Consider the following 20071-nt stretch of genomic DNA (forward strand, 5'->3'; position numbering starts at 1 on the left):
CTGAAGACTTGCTGATCAGCGTCGCCTTGGTTAAAGTTGCTTTCAGCTTTTGTTTGCAAAGAGAAGTCTTCAGAGACATCAAGAAAATAACTCGTCGCTGTTTAGAAATTCTTTGTAAAACACGTCTGTTCTCACTGACAGCTTCACTTGAAATGTGTGTCCTCTGTATCAAAATTCTATAAAAAAAACATAATTTGTAGTATTATCAAAAACAAAAATGGACTGGACATGATTCGACTTGACTGTGTGATAAAAATAGAGATTCTGGATGTATAAAGAGAAAAGCAGATTGTATAGGTCCCAGAAACGTATTCCCCCGCTCACAAGGACCAAAACTTGTTATTATAAGCCTCTGTTCAAAGGATTATTTCAGATCACAGTGAACGCAGTTTTGGTCTTCTTCTTCTTCTCTTCTTTTTGTAGGGACCGGAACGGACGTCTATTGTTGACATAGCCAGAATATTTCACGTGAAATTTCATGAATTGAATGATGAAATTTTATAGTCTTTTCACAACAGTAGTGGTGAATATGAATTTGTTCATATGGCAGTGTCACTGCAGACCTACTGTACACTCAGCTCTTCGTTATCCGGCACTTCGTTATCCGTGTGACAGCTGCCAAACACTGGCGGTTGATGTATTCAAAATTATTTTCACTAAACATGAAGTTTGTCCAGAGTGAATTAAAGTATTATTAACATTGTATCGAAGTTTTTAATACATAATTGTGATAAAAAATGAAACATAAGCACACCATGAAGAAAATTCTTTTGTTCTTTGTCAGACAGAAAATAAATCCACACAGAACAAAATAGAAAAACCGTTGATCACTCAAAAAACCTAAATGTCATTTTGTCCCCCAGTCAGCCGGATAACGAAGAGCCGTGTGTATCTTCAAAATTCGTCTACTCTAATCTTTGTATGAAGATGAACCAGCGCCCATATAACTTTTGATCATTCTTCATCATTCTAAAAAATAGTTTTTATGCTCTAGAACTGTTCCTCCATGGTTTAGAACATTGGTCCCAGAATAAAGGTTGTTACCTATACTAATGTATATATTCAATGACATAGGTCCCGTTCGTGGCGATTCCGGGACCGGATTTGACCATTCGCCTTTACAACTTTAAAAAGCAATAGAATTTTCATGAAAGTTTCGATCTTTATGAATTAAAAAATTACCCGGGTGACACATCCTCATGACTAAGGAAACTCATCCTTTTTTCAGGCTGAAAACTCAGCCTTTTCTCAGCTATATTGCTATTAAGCCTGAATTCTGATCGTTTTCAACTTTACTCCTGAGAGACATTAGCGCTCCGCGGTGACTAGATGTGTAAATTCTACTAGAAGGAATTTCACAATTCTGTTGTCACTTGAGGAGTAAAGTGCAATTGTAAACATCTTGACTTGTTTTAGTGTTTCACCTTTACAGGTGGAAAGTGTAAATGTAATCTTGGTTCAAGAGTGTGTTGTGCATGATCCGGCAGTGAAAGATCACCAAGAAGAAAGAAAAAAATAGTGTTTTGGTAAGTATGTAAAAAAATTTCTTGGTTAGGGTTTTATGCTAACAAAATGGGGCGCTATGCTTCCGAAAATCACTATTAGCTTGTTAAAACAGTGAACAACAACTGGCTAATATGTGGTACAGGTATTTGTGTTGCCAAAAAAGGCGATTTTTGCTTCCCAGTTTGCCAAAGAACATTCCAGCAATTTCTTTTGTCCGGAAGGTTGTTTCTTGGCAAAATACTGTCCGGAAATGTATTACACTCTGTGAAAAGTGTTATTGAATGCTAAAATTTATATTTACGTGCTTTTATTTGTTTAATTATCCTCTCGACATTCCTTAAAACTGCCTTAGTATTAAGGTTAAATTAAGTCTGAATTCATCTTAAGATTCTATTTTTTTTTAAAAATCTTTTTATGATCTCCGTCGCATGGTCTCTACGGCATCAGACATCCATCTTCAGGCACACAAAATGGATTTTAACACTCCTTGCAGACAATACATGTGACTTAAGTATGACAGGAAAAGGGTCCAAAAAGCCAGGTCACAAATATGATCATTTTACTATTTTTGTTGTTTAAAAAATTCTATTTTTTGAAAAAAAAAAACCTGAAGTAATATATAGAACATAACATATACTCCTCACCCTTAAAAAATGAACAAAAAGACTTAAAAACTTAAATTAAAATAAGAAAAATATTTATTGAATTTGTTATTTATATAAATAGAAAATAATGAATTAAATTAATCTGTTACTAAAAATCTTGGTTTTCAATTGATTATTTATTTTTTCCACGACAAGAAGTGTTGTTTGCTGATTTCAGGCTGAAATGAGCCTGAAACATAGGTTATCATTCAGGGACAGATAAGTAGCCCATGAGGATTCAGGCTGAAAAAAGTCTGAAACCTAAAGTATCATTCAGGGAAACTTGGTCTGAATCTGAGTATTCAGGCTTATGAAAGCAAAAATAATAAACCTGAATTCAGCCTGATTTCTAAGGTTTTGAAGTTCCGCTATCCGTCACGAAAGTAAGAGCGCAAAACTGTCTCATATTTCCATACACCACCTCAGGGTTTTTTACAAGGGCCTCAGGAGATTTTCAGCCTTATGGCGTCTACACACTAGAGCAATTTATGTCCATATTGAAGCAAATTTCTTGTACTTGTGTAGGAAAAACTCTTCAATATGGACATATTTTCCTCTAGTGTGTAGAGGCCATTAGGATCTGAAAGCTCAGGCTGAATTCAGCCTTTTTAAAGGATTTTGTGTCACCCGGGTAGGCCCATTTTTGGAGATTTGGATTTTTTACTGGTCAAAAACTAAATTTTTTTGCTGAATAAATATATTTTTTACTTTTCACTTGTTTTTGAATTTTTTTTGACGCTTCTAGGGGGGGCAGCTGCCCCCCCCTGCCCTTAGCTGGGTACGCCCATGAATCTTTTCCTAACAAATATCTTGATTAGGATTTTTGTAGATCATAGTAGCAAGTGTGTACTCGCACAGGATTACTTTTCAGCCCTTTGCTTAAAGCAAATGAATTTGGGACATTTTGCCATATTCACCACTTTGAACTTCCGGGCGCCATTGTACATTGTACGTTAACCTCATTTTTGGTGAATTAGCGCGGGACTTTGTTTGACAGCTGAGAAGTTGGCTCTGATGCTTGTTTGTGTGGTGCAAAAAAGTGCTGAAAAATGCAAAATTACAGTAGAAAAAGTGAAAAGTCTGAGAATAATTTGTTGTTCTTTGAACAAGGAAAAAGTATCAAGTCAATTGATGATGGTCTTCATGCGTTGAGGCAAGCTTTGGGGGAGAAAAATAAGAAGGCGTCAGTGCTAAAGGTAAAAATTTCGATGGTGGAATGTCTAGGGGATTTTTTTATATGTGGATTTTATTTTAGATCCTTGAGCATCTGCAGAGGATACTCAATCTGAAATTACATCGTGATGTCTTCTTTACCAAAGATGGAATACAGTTTTGTGTTGTCCAGATTGCTCCCTTGCTTATTGACGAAAATGATAAAATATCGCACTCTTCGCTGTCGATCATGGAAGCTTTTGTCCCTTCCTTTCGACGATCCATCGTCACGTCCAATATGCAGATTACTGCGATTGGCGTTTCGAAAACGTAAGGATTTTTTTTGTTTGAAAAATTCGTTTGTTTATTTTCTAGGTAACTTTGTTTTTTCTTTAGGCTTGTGGAAGGATTGATCAAAATGCGCGACATGGGCAATTCTAGGTGGCACAGAATTTGGTGTACCTGGATCAAGATTCTCCTGACAGTGTTTGTACAGCCGAATGAATTGTCTCTGGTCAATAGCGTCCTCAAAGTTGTAGAAGGGGGCTTTAAGCACACAAATATTGATATCCGGACACAATCTTTTGAATGCTGGAAGGTATTGCTAAAAATTCTCGCTGGAGAGGGGCAGCTCGTTGGAAAGTTGATATCCTTAATGGCAATTCCTCTTTACTACACCACAAATTACAATAATGCCCTCGCGGAAGTAAAATTCTCCACTTGGTGGTACTTTCTGTGCAACATCAAAGGCAACATCAATCAGGAAAATACCCCGATGGTTGTGACCCCTTTTCTCAAGTTCTGCTTTGAACCTTACACCACAGTTTTTGGTGGTCGTATCATCACGGAGAGTATCAGTTTGTCGCCTGGAAAGAAGGTCACGACGCTTCATGAGAAAGTTATTTGTGCCCTGGTGTATCTCTTGGGTTCAGCAGATGAGGCTGTTGTGAATCTAAAGGAGAAAAGTGGTGTCGAAATTGCCACTGAGAGCATCCTCAATTTGGACATCTACAGAGAGATTCAGGGAGATATCGTATGGAGTTGTCAGGAGGCAACATTAATGCTAGTGGAACTCAAGGAAGTCGACAGTTTGGGAATCTGTCGGAATCTCTGGAGCAATGTCCAGAAATTCTTCGGAAGTGATCCTACCCTGAAGTCTCTGAAAGATCTTTTCGACGTGATGGAAGTCCTTGGGGTACGATGTGAGGATGTTCCGAAGATTGTACCCCATCTGCACATCATTATAGATAAAATGCTACGCGTAGAACAGGATAATCGATACTTTCCATCTGATTTAATTACGTTTCTAGACATCATGCAGCAAGCTATAAATTTCCTCCTGAACACATCACCAGACATTATCAAATCTGAGCAGATTAATAAAATCTCAACGTTCATTTTCGAAATCTTCCCACGATCAAACAACATGGAAATGCAGGAGAAACTTCTTGATATCTTTGTAGCAATTGACGTGAAAAGCATAAAGAATCTCTCATCGCTTCATACGCTCACGAAGAACTACATGGGCTTTCTCGGGAGGTACAGGAGGAACCTCGCTAAAGTTTATCCTGAGAAAAGAAGTGACATCATTGAAATGATGGGCGATAAATTGTTTAAATGGTGCTTGGATGGATACCAATTGAATTCGCAGTACACAAAGGAGGATTTTATGAGAGACTGGAAACCAATTTGTGAAGAATTTGTCTTCTTGGGAGTCAAAAGTGTACGTGAGCTGTACAGCAGAAAGTCCAAGGAGGCAGGAAAAGAATTCATGGACATTTTTGAAAAACTCGTAAAGGGTAAGTCTGAGACTTTAAGAATGTTAATTTGGAAAGGAAATTCACATAAAGTTCATACCCGAAAGAGTTCAAATACTTGCTCTATTTTTTCCTCAATCCTGAATTTATAAACCCAAATCAAACAAATTTCATGGTAAATTAGTTTAAATCCTGCCCAAACATTTAAAAGTTATACTCCCTCCGTTCCGAAATAAGTCGTACGTTTGGCGAAAAATTAGGGATTAAGGAATGGTTTCAGAGAATGTTTTTGTTGTTTGCAAATATCTTGTGTATGAACTATCCTCCATGTTCAGGGATAATACGAGGATCCTATCACGATGGTAAGTTGAGGAATCGATATGTTGAAGTTGTCCATTTTTCGCGTTTTTTTCAAAGAGCTCCGGTAGATAGTTAATTACTAAAAAATGGACTGTGATTAACATTACAGGCTAGAATTTGTTCTAAATTTTTAGTACGCACAAGTAGAACTCAACAGTTATTACCGATATGACTTTTTTTATATCTTAAATTTTGCAGAATGAGCAATAAAAAGAACATCCTTTTTTATGTGTTCGAATATCTGGATGCAAAATGGTGAGAGATAGGGACTTGGGACCTTAAGCGGAATCCCCATAAGTAGACCCTGGAACAATTTATATGTTTCTCTAAAACATATCCAGAATTGAAGAAAAAAATCGCACGACGTGTTTTCGAGCAATCCCAAAAAAACATGATTTTGGAGGGGAAGGGAAGGAGTGGGGGCAAAATAAAGGACATAATAATGGTCCCAGGGTCAACTTATGGGGGGGTCCCCCGAAGGTCCCAAGTCCGTATCTCTCACCATTCTGCACCTATTTTAGATTGAAAATAAAACACAAAAAATAAGACATTTTAAGACATTCGTGCCTCAACATACCATCAAGACTGGACCCCAATTTTAGTTCTGGACATTAGCAATAGTTCTTTACAAGAGATAATTGTTGATACACAAAACATTTACCAACAAACTTTCCCTTAATCCCAATTTTTTCCAAACGTATGACTTATTTCGGAACAAGAATTTTTTCCAAACGTACGACTTATTTCGGAACGGAGGGAGTATAATTTATTTTTCGATATAGGGTAAGTGTGCCAAATTTCGGCATAGTTGCATGCAACCGCCAAAGTATCAAGTTTGAAATGTTATATTTTTACTAGAAATTGAATTTTTTGTTACTTTTTAATAAGGAGTATTTCTTGGAACCTTGTAAAGAGTTTACCGCATTTATTTACTTTAAAATCTTCTTAATATATTTTAAAATGAATAAAAATATAGACATAGCTTTGGTGCCCTATTTCGGCCACCATCATTCTCATAGTTCCTTGCCCTTTGGGAATTCTTCCAATGCCTTTTTCACGTCATCTTGTTTGTCGAAGCTACATTTTTTGTTATTCTTTTGCATTGTATAATCTCTAAAGTACGTAAAATCTAAAAGTTCATGGAAATTCGAGGAACAAAAAAGGTGGCCGAAATTGCAAGCTGGCCGGAATTAGGCACACTTACCCTAAATAATGAAACTGAGGTATAGAAAATATATACACACAGAAAAATTTTGACTCTAAATTTAAGAATATATAAGATCCTGGGAACTTAAATTGGACGTGAATCCCCGAGGCGTTTAAGTTTAGAAGCTCTGAGCGAAAGAAATGGGCTAGAATCCCTAGCTCTTTTAAGTTAAGAGATCGGGAACTTAATTTCAGCATTAGCCTGAAAATGAAAAATGTCTACAGATTTGCAAATTGCAACTAAAACTAAATGATCAAGGATTTAGAATTAGGGCATTGGCATTCATTGGATGAGATTTGAAATTAAATTCCTGGGTGTTTGTTTAAGAATTTTCCATTTTTCTGTGTGTAAATATAATAACTTAGTACTGTATTTTTTATGAAAACAATGACGTTTCCATTTGGAATAGAGAAAAATTTCCATTTGAAGCAGGTTTTGAATTAGCTTAATTTACCCTACTGCTTTTAGAGCGTAGAACCATCATTTTTTTTTACTCAACGAGTAGGGCAAGGTGCGCTAATTTCGGACGACTCAAGCTTCGAACAAGTCATTTTTAGGTGTGATTCCTTCTAATCACACCTATAATGCTCGGTTTTCTCAAAGTGCTCAGATCGAGCTGAAATTCACAGGGTACATGTTTTGACTATCCCTGATGCCGAAAATCATAAGCCGGCAATTTCGGGTCCGGCCGGCCTTCCGGCCGTCCGTAGTACGCAATATCTCCGATTTGGAAAGAGATATCTTCATAACTTTTTTTAAAAAATATATATAATAGCGCGTACGACGATTTCTGTGCTATTAGTTTTTTGAAAAAACCGCTTCTAAACCGGTTAAAAATCACGTTTTGTAGTTTTATCTCGAAATCTAAGTATGAGATTTTGAAAATTCTATGTTTACGTTTTAGCCCAGAAAATTTAGACCAATTAAAAAAATTAAGACATTCGCCGAACAGTTCTCGAAACTTTAAACATTTCAATTTTAAGAAAATTTGCTATTAGCGTCAGAACAGCGTCGAACAAGCTTTTCCTATATATATATATATATAGCACTCTCTCTCCCTTTCTCTCTCTCTTTCTCTACATAGTGACTCTATATTCGAAGATTTGTAAGGCACATATAGATATAAGACATATAGACATAAATGACATATACAATTCGCGATACGCGATCCTCGATTTTTATCGCGGATCTTCGCGAGACGCGATTTTTTCGCGGATTTTCACAGGACGCGAATTTTTTCGCGCATTTTCGTGAAGCCCGTATTTTTTCGCGGATTTTCACAGGGGCGCAGATTTTTTCGCGGATTTTCGCAGGGCGCGAATTTTCTCGCGGGTTTTCGCGGGGCAAGTATTTTTCCGCGGGGCGATGAATTGCCTCGCGATCACAATGCAATCACAATGTACACGTCGAATGAAAGATATGCTTTCACTGACAATTTGAGCATAGATCTCCAAATAATTTTTCCAAAACTCAATTAATTTTCGAATTTTTTTATCCAATTCCAATAAGAAATATAAAAAAAAAATATTTAGGGGAGACTGGGGCACATGTAATCATTTTCGATAGATGCGAATTTGAGGTGATTTTCCAAGGACACCGTGATTTTTTGGAAAATATTTCTTAGCTCATGTTTTACCCTTGGGTATAGGCAATTCGTCGAGGGTAATGCGGATGCTGGAAAACAATTGAGTTTTCCATAAAAATAAAATTTGTGTCCCTGTGCATTTTTCTCTTTTCACAAAATACCTGGGGTAGAAGTAACCACTTTCTGGGGAGGATGTAAACACCTTTTTTCCCACCCTTGAAATTAACTTTGCACCACTCTCGATTATTTTAATTACTTAAGAGATATATAAAGACTGTATATTTTTCAAAAAATCACGACACTTTTTACAAAGAATAATTAAAATAGCAAAAAAAACTAAAAGCATGCATATAAAAGACATTTTTCAATGGATTTTCCCCATATTTTGACATCATGTGACTTTTTATTGAACACAGCGCCACCAATTTTTTTTCGTAATCTATGAATTATAGATATTTCGCATGAAGGTCAATTTCCCGCTCTTTTACCTACTCATTTTGTGAAATTGAAATTGCCTGTTTACATCTACCCCAAATGCTGTTTTCTGACCAATTATTAATTCTTTTGAAATAATGAGAATCTCAATTTCTCTAGTAAATGCATTAATATAATCCTAAAAGATGTAGGAAAGAACTGGTATTGCTACATTTCGATTATTTTACACAATTTTTAATTTCCAGGTGGAAATCCAAATGATCAAAATAATCGAAATATCAACATTTTCAGGAAAATGATTTTTATTTTTAAAGTATATTAGGATTTTATTGACCAATTTATCTGTGGACATACATCCCCATGGTATCTATGAATGCTTATGGGTTTTATCCTCTGGAGTCTTAAAATTAATGAAAAAAATCACAGTGTTTACAACTACCCCAGATTACTACTGCCCCAGTTCCCCCTACAACAACGATCTCCAGATAGCTGATTGTAAGGAAATACTGATTTTGTTATTAAAATTCTTCTACCATGTAAATAGATAATTTCACAAATCATGCAAAAAGATATAATTATTTTCCATAGCTTTAACTTTGGCTTAAGCAAATGATCTTAAAACGTAATCCCAAAGTGTACCAGTGATGTCATTTTTAGCATCTTAATATTATTCGCTGACTCTCGAAAATGAAGTTACTTTCATCATTTTAAAAATTTTTATAAGGACTTTCAGTTGACGCTCTAAATAACCAATTTACATTACAATACCACTACTAAATAAAGGATAAAATATATTTATTGTAAAAAAAACAATATCAAAAGAGAAAAACCGACAGAGTAGCCAAGGTTCCGTTAAATGTCCTGCGCTATACCGCTGAGCCACCGGTGCATGCAGACCCATACGAATTTTCTTTGTTATGTGCTGCGTAAGGTGTCATCTTTGGGAGCTTTTTTTAAAAGAATTAACCAAATTTCGCACTTTTTGAATATACCACGTTTAATTTGATGCTTTTCTGCGTATTTGAGCAAAGCCACAGATTTATCTGAATTTGATGACTCGAGTACTTCCCTTGTTACAGAATTATTCGTCTTCCAGACTGACTAAATAGACCAATTTATCGGTTTACAACCGGTTTAAGGTATTACTCAGGATGATCTTCAAAAACAGATCCAAAACTGACATATTATCCATTTTATACGTTTTACAATCAGAGGTGAAATCTTTGAAAATAACTAGTAACAACTAGTTACTAGTTACAGTCTATTTCGTTTGTCGATTGCCTGATTATTCGAAAATTTATCCATGACCAAAACTAATTAGGGGAAGTGCTCATAATTTTGGACAGTCTGCTTATAAGCATCGAAGTTCCAAGTTTGAAGTGCGATATTTTCTATACTAATTGACATTTCTTGTTACTCTCTTTTCAGAAGGGTTGTTTAGAAACTTAGCAAGCTATTCATCGTCTTATTTTTATTAAAATTAGTTTTAATACGTTTAAAAATGAATTGATAAGTAGAGGTGACCTTGGCTCTTATTTTGGACAACTTGTTTATTAATTTGTCCAACATGGCTGTAAATTTGGACAGCTAATCCGCCTCAATAGGATGCCCATTGTTCTTCATTTGATGAACCAATCTTACCAAGTCCTCTTCCTGTTCATGTAAGGGAAACGTAGAATGTCACAGAAGCCCGGAAACTTTCCATATCATTCATTAAAGTGAGTTGACTTCGGTGCTCCAAGTACGTGCGGATTCGCTCATTCCCTGACCTTTCCGGGAGCCTTTTAAGGCATTTCTCGCTACATCTCTTTCGTAGAGATGATGCTCCTTTGTTTCTCCAGGCATTTGTCCAACCTAGTCATCACAAAAGCTAAAACTTCACGAAATTTCGTGAGAAAAACACCTGTCCAAAATAAGAATCATCACCTCTCTGGTGAATGTCTCAAAAAATTTCCCATTTTTCACACGAAAAATATAATTCACAAGGCAAATCTCACTTCAGGTCAAATGTACAAATCATCAGTAACGTGAATCAACACAATATTCAATGAATATTCAATAATATCACTCAAAAACAGGGAACAAACTTTGTTAGTACTTCACCAAAACTAAATAAGACTGAAGTAAGCCACGAAGTTCTGTCATATTTCTCGTAAGCAATTGCTCACACTGAATTTTCAACAAAGCAATTTCAACTCAAATCATATTCAAAATTTAACGTATTTAGTGTTAAAATCTTCCGAAAAGAACAAATATTTAGATAGAATTCATTATTCATCAAATATTGGAATAAAAATCCATCATTTTAATCAATATATTTTTAGTGTCCAATGTTATCCTCAAAGTGTCCAAATTTAGAAACTGTCCAAAATTATGAGCATTTCCCCTATCTCGTACAACACTCCATTTTATATTAATCCGAAACACTTTCCCTTTTTTAAGCAGTGAGACAATATTATTTTTAAAAAATATATTAACCATTAACCAATCTATAACTTATCTGTAGGAGAATTCTGTAATGGCATGACAATGTCATATGACAAATTTTCTGAGTAAATTCGAGACAAGGACAAATTTATAGTGAACATTGTATGACCATTGCAAGGAGCTCTATGAAGCTCTTAATAATTGATATATGAATCTGATTTCCGATCATTTTTTATCGAATTTACTACATAAAATTTTTTAAATTTGTCATATGGCATTGTTATATCGTTACAGAATTCCCCTTCTGGTTACGCTCGTAAATTACCTCTCAGATTTAGACAAAATTTAAATAGGAAGTCTTCTGAATTTCTAAGAATCTAATTTCTATTGCACAATGTAGTCCCAATGTAAGATGTTTTTTTTTTAATTTGTAGTTGATCGAAATAATTTAACATCATCTCATGGGCTGACAGAACAAACAGATAATGATTCTTTTGTCGAAATTACTCCTAAAAATGTGCCTATGCTCAGAATTCGAACAAATATTCTCACTGAGACTCAGAAAGAAAAGTTGCAAAAACGTTCAGATGATATTCCGGCGCTTTACAATGATATGTCCCAGTCTGTAGAATCTATGCCATTTACTGACACTTCTACGGAATCTCAGTTAGTTTCGAAGGAAAATGTTTCCAGTTCAGTTGTTGAAGCCACGCCAAATGAAACATCAATAACTAACTTGAAAATGATGAAAGAATTGGAACGATTGAAGACTGATACAGTTGAGGGACATAATCTTGTTATTGTACCACGATCGGCACGTAGGAAAAGTAATGTTACTGAGGCTAAAAATGACGAACAACCCAAGAGGATTCAGACACGTCGTTCAAGTTTGTTATTGACTCAGAATGTTCAGAAGGAAGTAACACCAGTGTCGAAGAAGAAGAAGAAGGATGATGTGTTGAGAGAGAGTCCTGTTCCGGCATTGCGATTGCGTGATATGAAGACACCATCTCCGGAAAAGGTGAAAAGGCCATCAGTTGATCATAACTATCATATTCGGTTGCAAAAGACTCCGTCACCCGGTAAGGTGACTAGGAATTCACCCATGAAAAATGGTTTGAGTGATGATCTGATGGTGGTTATGTTGCGCAATGCAAGAGAGGAATTTGAGGCACTGAAGAAGAGATGTGAAGCAGAAGTGAATGAGAATAATGAAGCATTATTGGCACAAGCGAAGGCTTCAACTAAAGAACAATCAAAGGTATCACCGACAAAAAATGCCACAAAAGTGATTCCAATACAAAAAATCAAACCATTTTCACTGGATTCATCCGAAACGCAGAGTCTCTTCTCGGAATCTCAGGAGGAACTTCCCCTTGGACAACCAATGAATTTGTCCCAGGCAGATACCCAAGTACAAACTCCAGAAGAGAACCAAACTCTAACGAGAGAAGAGCCTACATCACTGTTTGTTGAGTGTGATTCAGTGGGTCAAAACAATGATGATACCCTGAAGAATACGGAAAATACTTCGCCAAATCCCCTCACGAAGATTTTTGTTAGAATTAATGAAAATAACAAAAATAGCCCCAAAACTGGCCATTCAACGCGAAGTTTCTACAAAGTCAAGGAGAATCCACGTGTTGATCTCTCGAATTCAGGAGGAGCACAAGGTTCACCCAAATTCACTTCAAGGGCCGCACAGATGCTCTCTATGATCACATCGAGTCCGTCAACATCGTCAAAACAGACCGACGTAGCAACTGCCTCGAAGACGCCATCCAAGGAAGATGACGCTATTTTACGCTTCTCCACTACTTGCCCACCGCCAAATGCCACACCACGACTGAGTATTCTCAAAAGGAAGAGAGATGCGAATCTCGATGAATCAACTGACATGACTACTAAGGTATGTAACACTTTATTATTTGAAAAAAAAATCCTCTAGGCTTTTTTATTGCATCATTTGAGTATTTTTTTCTGCTAAATATTTTATTTTAAACATATTCTGCATAGGGGCGGGGCTTAATATTCTAATTAGGCTCCGCCTTAAAAAAAATATGCAATTGCTTTTTAGTCAGGAAATATGATCATTTATTGTTAATTTTATTGTTTTGTATTTGTAAATAATGTAATACTCTAGCACAAGGGTTTAGAAGAGCACTAGTTAATTCTATCCCATTCCCTACTTACACCTCCACGCGGTTAGCCCTGATTCTATTCGATATTTTTCGGTTAGAGACTGACGGAAGAGGGGAAGTTTGTCTTGGCGATATAAACTATATATTTAATTGGAATCTTCAGGCCCAAGTTAAAATATATTTTGCATTTCATCGGGGCTAGGCCAGTCAAAAGAGAGATCAAAATTGCAAATCAAATCAATTCCCGATACTAAACATAAAATCAAAATTTATCCAAATCAGTTCAAAAATAAACTCTTCAGTATGTAAGGGCGAAAGGTCCACCCCGATTATTCCCGAAATATTATTAACACATTCAGTCAATGTACCAGAAATACTTGAGATAGAATGTTCATATATTGGGATTAGTTTCTTACAGATTATATTAGATTAATTTTTTGAAAAGAAAAACAATTATCCATTATGGTGGCACGGGGACGCCGCCCTCAAACACGCGTCTTAACGGTCACTGAATTTAAATTCTGTACATTAATTCATTACAAACTCTATTGCTTTCGATAGAGTAACTATCCAAGAAAACACATTGGCAACCAGAATTCAAATCAGAAAAAAAAGGATGAAGGCCAATTCTAACAAATTCGACGGGATGTCGAATTTTCCGTCCGCCATTTTGTGCAAAATTTTGTATGACTTCACGCGAAGCGAGAAAAGAACAACAGAATGTATTCCCATCTCTGTCGGGCTAATTTTTCCAAGTAACTGAAGGACTAAAGTAACTAAAAATTCATTTCCGACAGAAATTCGAATACCAATTTCCCAGTAATAAATGAACTAAAATCACTCAATTTGCGTATGATGTATAATACCATGGTAAGGAATGGGTTAAAAGGAGATGGCAGTGTCCCAGCATTGCGGAAAGCTCGAATCCACGAGATAGATCCATCCCTGAATTATCTTTTCTCATGGTTTTTTTTTTTTTGATTTATTACCGCCTTATTACCGATTTAAATTTATTTACAAATTAGAATACAATTTTGAACTAGGAAATTGGCTAAGAAGTGTGCAGTGTGCATAATAAAATGTTTTTGACATTAAAACAAACGTGACAATACACACGGATAATAAATTTCAAGAACTTTCCAAAATATCCAAATTCAACCAAAACGGTTGAAAACTAAGTCCTTTTCAAAATGATTGAATTTTGACCTTAAAAAATTCAAAATGGCGAATTTCCCTGACAAAATCTTCGCCTGGGGTACCCTCAAAACGAGTATTGCTCAGAGGGTTTTTCTCAAAATTGACCTAAGCTTTTCCAAGGATTTTTGGACATGTTTTGTGGGAAATACTACGGAGAAGACGTAATAGAACATTTTTTAAGGAAAAACTGAAGCGACCTTAAAAATTTATTTGTAAACGAGTTTGCTTAATGCATGTGTTTTTTTATTGTTCTTCGGAGTGTAAATATAATTTGGTGAACAGTTCTTAAGGCTAGGACAACTGTTTTGGCCAAGAAGTGAGGTGGATAGTGTTTAGTGATGAAATAGAGTGCTAAGGAGTGTAAAAATAAATTTCCATGATCAGTGAAAAGCTCGAATCTGAGGTTTCTTTTAGTGAGTACATCGTGAACTTTTTTAGATGTGCAACTCCCGAGGGCTGATATAAAAAAATGATCTTCCACAAAAGGAAGATTTTGGTGGACCCCACGCAATTGGACATCAATTTGATAACCTGCTATCAATTAAAAAAGCGTGAAGTGAGTCAATTAGTTATAAAAGTGTGTGCATCGCCCGAGAATCCAGTGCCGGTTACAGTAATTTTATTCAATTTATGGAAAATTATTTTACATAAAAACTGGCACAGATTTTTTATTCGAACGTCCTCTCCGTATAGTATTATTCTGAGGGAAAACCATAAACCAGTGATAAACCCAGATAAGCTTATGGTAGCTGAGATTCTTTACAGGCGACCTCGAAATGCGTGCAACTCGGGGTGCTTGCAACTCGGAATGTGTGAAAATTCGATTCTGAATTGAATTTCGGGGGTAAAGAATCGCGTCGAACAAACGGTTCTCGGCCACCGAAATGGATAAAATTGGCTTATCATAATGTAATTTAGATACATAATACTGTGCAACAAAAATTAGGTTTTTGTGGGTGTCTTTGACAAGAGTGCCAAAACTTGTTAGAGGGTCATTTAAGGGTCTCAAATCTGTAATCCGTTTGTTCGGGTCACGTCTAGATTTTTTTTAAATATGCATTTCTAGTTTTGCTGTTTTCTTAAATTCAAAAATTTATATCTCCGGTGCTAATTATCCGGTGGTAGTCACATAAAGCTAAATAACGCGTAATTTCATCCTCTATAACTCTTGTAAACATATCAAGAACCTACGATTAAAATAAAGTGTATTTTTTAAAGATTTTTTGAAAAAGTGCACCCAAAATTGTGCATTTTTCTCTGTTTTTTTCGACTTCTAATAATTCTCCCACTTAAAAAGAACATTTTATGCTCCAATTACTATGCCTAAAAGTGAGCGAATTTAATATTCTTTCATTTCCTTTTAGTTTGAATTTTCTATCTTAATTCGTTTATTCACAATAATTTATTGAAAATAAAATACATTTTGGGTGCACTTTTTCAAAAAATCTTTAAAAAATATACTTTTTTTTTTAATCGTAGGTTCTTGATATGTTCACAAGAGTTGTAAAGGATGAAATTACGCGTCATTTTAGCTTTATGTGACTACCACAATTAGGTACCACTACGATAATTAGGATCGGATATATAAATTTTTGAATTATAGAAAACAGCAAAAAACTAGAAATGCATATTTAAAAAAATCTAGGCGTGACCCGGACAAACGGACTTCAGATTTGGGATCCTTAAATGACCCTCTAACAAGTTTTGGCACTCTCGTCAAAGGCACCCACAACGTGTCGCATAGTGTAATTGGTCTATGGAGCTAAAATATATCAAGGCAAGATCCAGTTCTATTCAAAAATAGGTGAAAAAAGTTCAATTTGAAAAATACGTTCGTTTGAAAAAATAATGACAAAGTAAATGCATTTTAGATTGTGTAAAAGTCCACCCAGCGAAAACGAAAAGTTTTCACTTATTTTTCGATTATTAAAAGCAGTTATTATTTATTTACATTATTGTTTAAACACAAAGAGAGGGCAATTAGTTGATATATTTTTTTTCCATTTGTGAGAGAACTAGAGATCAAACTGTTAGAGATATCGACTTCCCGTCTTCGGTGACCCATCCATAAATTAGGATTCCCTACCTAGATGGATTTTTTTCTGCTCCCCGAATTCCCTTCCATGTCCAAAGTAGGAAAACAATCTGTTTTGGTTTACATCGAAAACAACTCTAGGGGATAGTAGGGCACCTTTGAAATGAGGCAGCTTTAAAATTGGGCTATATTGTAATTTAGCTTCGCAATTGATTTGTGGAGTTCAATTATATCATGATATGGGTCAATTTTTTGAGTGATTTATAAATCAGTTCCAGTCGGTTGTCAACCGGTAATGCACCGGTTATGAACCGATAAGCAATTTTTGTCCGAGAAAATAATTTTTATTACTCTTAAAAATATTTTAGGGGATTTTTGAGTGATTTATGAACTTGTTCAAATCGGTTGAAAGCCGGTAAACAGTAAATAATGCAAAGGTACTTTTGAGGTATAGCATCTGAATCTGAGTTATAAGTTTGAGCGTTTTGCAAAGTCTGAGACACTTTGCCGTCCCTTTTTCAAAGATTAACTGCTGAAAATGAACGAATCACCGGGGATCCTTTAAAAATATCCCTGTTTTGACACTTATTTAATTTTGGAATAAATAAATAAAAAACAATGAAAAGTCATCTTTGGTATTCGCTCAGATGAGAGAAATATGATATGAGTAATAAAGTTTGCGATAAAACATTATCTATCGTCATTAATGAACATACAAAAGTTCAAGAGACATTAGTGATCATTTCAAAGGATCAAATATGAGCCATACTTTTGGAAAGAATCAAATATGATCCATTTTGATACTGTTATTTTTACCAGTGTTTAGGTTAGATTCCCAATAAGAAATTTATGATGAGGAAGATTTTTCTGGTCCAAAAGATCGTTAATTAACCTTTGAAACTTTTGCATGGCTCCGGGAGAACCACAAAAAAGTATGTCTGAATTTGGAAAGAAAAAGTCTAATTTTATTAAGAATTTTTTATTGAAAGAAAAACGATATCAAAAGAAAAAAAAAGACACGGAGCCAGGGATCGAACCCGTGGAACTCCCGTTGAATGTCCTGCGTTGTACCGCTTAGCCACCGCTGCATGCAATCTCATTCAAATTTTCTTTATTATGTGCTGCGTAAGGTGTCATTTTAAACTTTGGTGATTTTTTTTTAAAGAACTAACCAAATTTCGCACTTTTTTAGTATACCACGTTTAATTTGATGCTTTTCTGCATAGTTGAGCAAAGCCACAAATTTTTATGAATTTGATGACTCGAGTACTTCCCTTGTAAAAGACGCACAGCTTCAAAGGCAGTTTGATTTAAAAAATAATAAATAAGTAAATAAAAGCACTTGGTATATTGATAAAATTTGCTTCTCTTGATTTTGAAATTGGAACTGCCCCTTCGTTAAACCACCCCACACTCCCCTATCTTTATTAATTACTAATAATGCTTATTTTAACACGGATTTTGTGTGAATGATTTTTTTTTTGGTTTTTAGGCCTGACAATACTTATTTTCTCAATTTGTGCAATGATTATTTTGTGTTTGAGTGCTCATGCAACATTTCTTATTGATTTGGTCTATTGATTTATGAATATGATTATCATTTTAAACTGCAAATTTGTTTTTAACTGGTAATATTGGCAAAAATATTTTTACCTAACTTGTGAAAGTTTTAACACTGCTTCTCTAAAAGTGTATGATGTTTTCTTGGTTTCTGCTTGGCTATGCTTATTTTTGTGTTGAATTTTGCACATTTTTTGAAATTTGGTGTCAAATATTTGTAAGCCAAGTGGATAAAACAGTGGAGAAATTGGTGGTATTGTCTGTAAATTTACAGAAAAGACGTATAAGCTTCCATGATCCTCCAGTGACAAGGACAAAGGAATACATATTGGATGAGTCTGAAATTGCTATAAAACAGACAGATAATTTGCGCAGGAAGAATCTTCTGATGGATTCTCCACCAACGGCTGAGCCGGAAGAAATGGATGACAATGACAGCGATTGGGAAGATTTGGGAGATGACGTTGCAATAGTTGAGCCATTAGTTGTGGCTGGACCGAAGAAGGCGTCCAAGAAAGGCAAGAAAGGCACCAGGAGAAATCCATCTCGTGAAAAGGACAAAAGACCACCTCCTCCGGTAATGGTGTCTATAGGTGCTGACCAAATCATGGAGAATCCTACGGAAGAAGTTCCGGAGATGAAGATCATCTTTACGAATGATGATGAAGTGTTCAATTATGCATTGATGAAATTCAAGGATAAATTATTTGATCATATCCTCACAAATTCACAAGATATGCAGAACTTTGTTGGGAAAGTCGTGGAAAGATTCGGATCACTGACTCTGAATGAGATCCTAAGTATTCTAGGGATCAGTAAGAGTACTTAGGCTGATGAAATATGTTTGTATTTTAATTTTAGAAACAGGATGGATGTAAAAATTATTTACAAAATATCGATGAGAAATTATGTAAAATTTTGCAGCAAAAAAAATATAAATAAATATGGAATATTATTCGATATACAAAATTGAAAAAAAAAAGAGTTGCAAATGTTTTTAAATTTCTTTTATTCCTTATTCACTTAAATAAAATACAATTTACATTTTACTCTCCACTCGTTTTTTTTTTTCTTCTTTAATTTTCTTTCAATAAGTCAAAAACCAAGCTTTATTAATTTCGTCATAAAAAAAGTCGAGTGTACTTTTTTAACATTTTTTTTTCAGTATTTGCAAGACTACACATTTTTACACGCTATTATCAAAATGTAGCATTAGAAACCTAAATTACAATACCTATGAAAAAATAACTATAATTAAATTGTAAAAAGTCTACACCATTGACTTGACTATTCATTTTATCATCATCATACATTAACAAATTAATATTTCCCCAACGACAAAAGAGAAAGAGAAAAAAAGTTAAAAGAAAAATAGATTAAATACTCATTTTTTATTGAATGAGTAGCATAAATAATCCCCGGATTTGGTGAATCTTTTTATATATAAAAAAATTGTCATGTTAAATATCCACTAGTTCCTATTATGACTAAATGAAATATAAATGAGATGGGTAAATAGTGAAAATATATATTTTTTAACTGATATGCTGGGTAAGGAAGGATTAATGCAATCCCAGGAGTTTTCCAACAATTTTGTTAAAAAAATTACATAAGGCTAAAAGTCCAAATAAACTCAAGCTGATCATCGTGAATATTTAGCCTATAATACCCTTAACATACTTACGACTTAAGCCGAGAGACGGCTTGACGTAATTATAATCAAAATAATGATTTGACTAAATTACCATCAGTTTCCCACTAAAAGGGAGGTTCTCGGACTCGTTATCGAGTTCATTCATGAAACTTTGCATATTACCTAATTTGGGCATGCCAAATTCAATGGTGATAGTAAAAAACTTCGATAGGCATCGATACCCCCGCTACAGGGGGTGGGGTTGGGGTCCAAAATTCATATTTTTGGCTCTAGCAGCCAGAGGGTTGGAAATAGCGACTTGGGGTCTTCGGGTGACCCCCCCATAACTTGACCTTGGGAATCTAAATATGACCTTCATTTTCCCCCCACCCCTCCCCTTTTCTTAAAAAACGTGTTTTTTGGGATATTTCG

The 20071-nt window shown here is 35.1% G+C and overlaps 1 protein-coding gene across 1 annotated transcript; it reads left to right on the forward strand.

Moving 5' to 3' along the window:
• Window positions 1-3117: 3117 nt before the first annotated feature.
• LOC129810226 (uncharacterized) lies at window positions 3118-19055 on the forward strand. The gene is made up of 5 exons (XM_055860554.1): window positions 3118-3346; window positions 3406-3632; window positions 3699-5101; window positions 11508-12982; window positions 18281-19055. The coding sequence occupies exons 1-5, from the start codon at window positions 3200-3202 to the stop codon at window positions 18833-18835; spliced, it is 3807 nt and encodes a 1268-aa protein (XP_055716529.1). The 5' UTR covers window positions 3118-3199; the 3' UTR covers window positions 18836-19055.
• The last annotated feature ends 1016 nt before the right edge of the window (window positions 19056-20071 follow it).

The sequence above is a fragment of the Phlebotomus papatasi genome, chromosome 1, assembly GCF_024763615.1.
Source record: "Phlebotomus papatasi isolate M1 chromosome 1, Ppap_2.1, whole genome shotgun sequence".
Lineage (NCBI taxonomy): Eukaryota > Metazoa > Arthropoda > Insecta > Diptera > Psychodidae > Phlebotomus > Phlebotomus papatasi.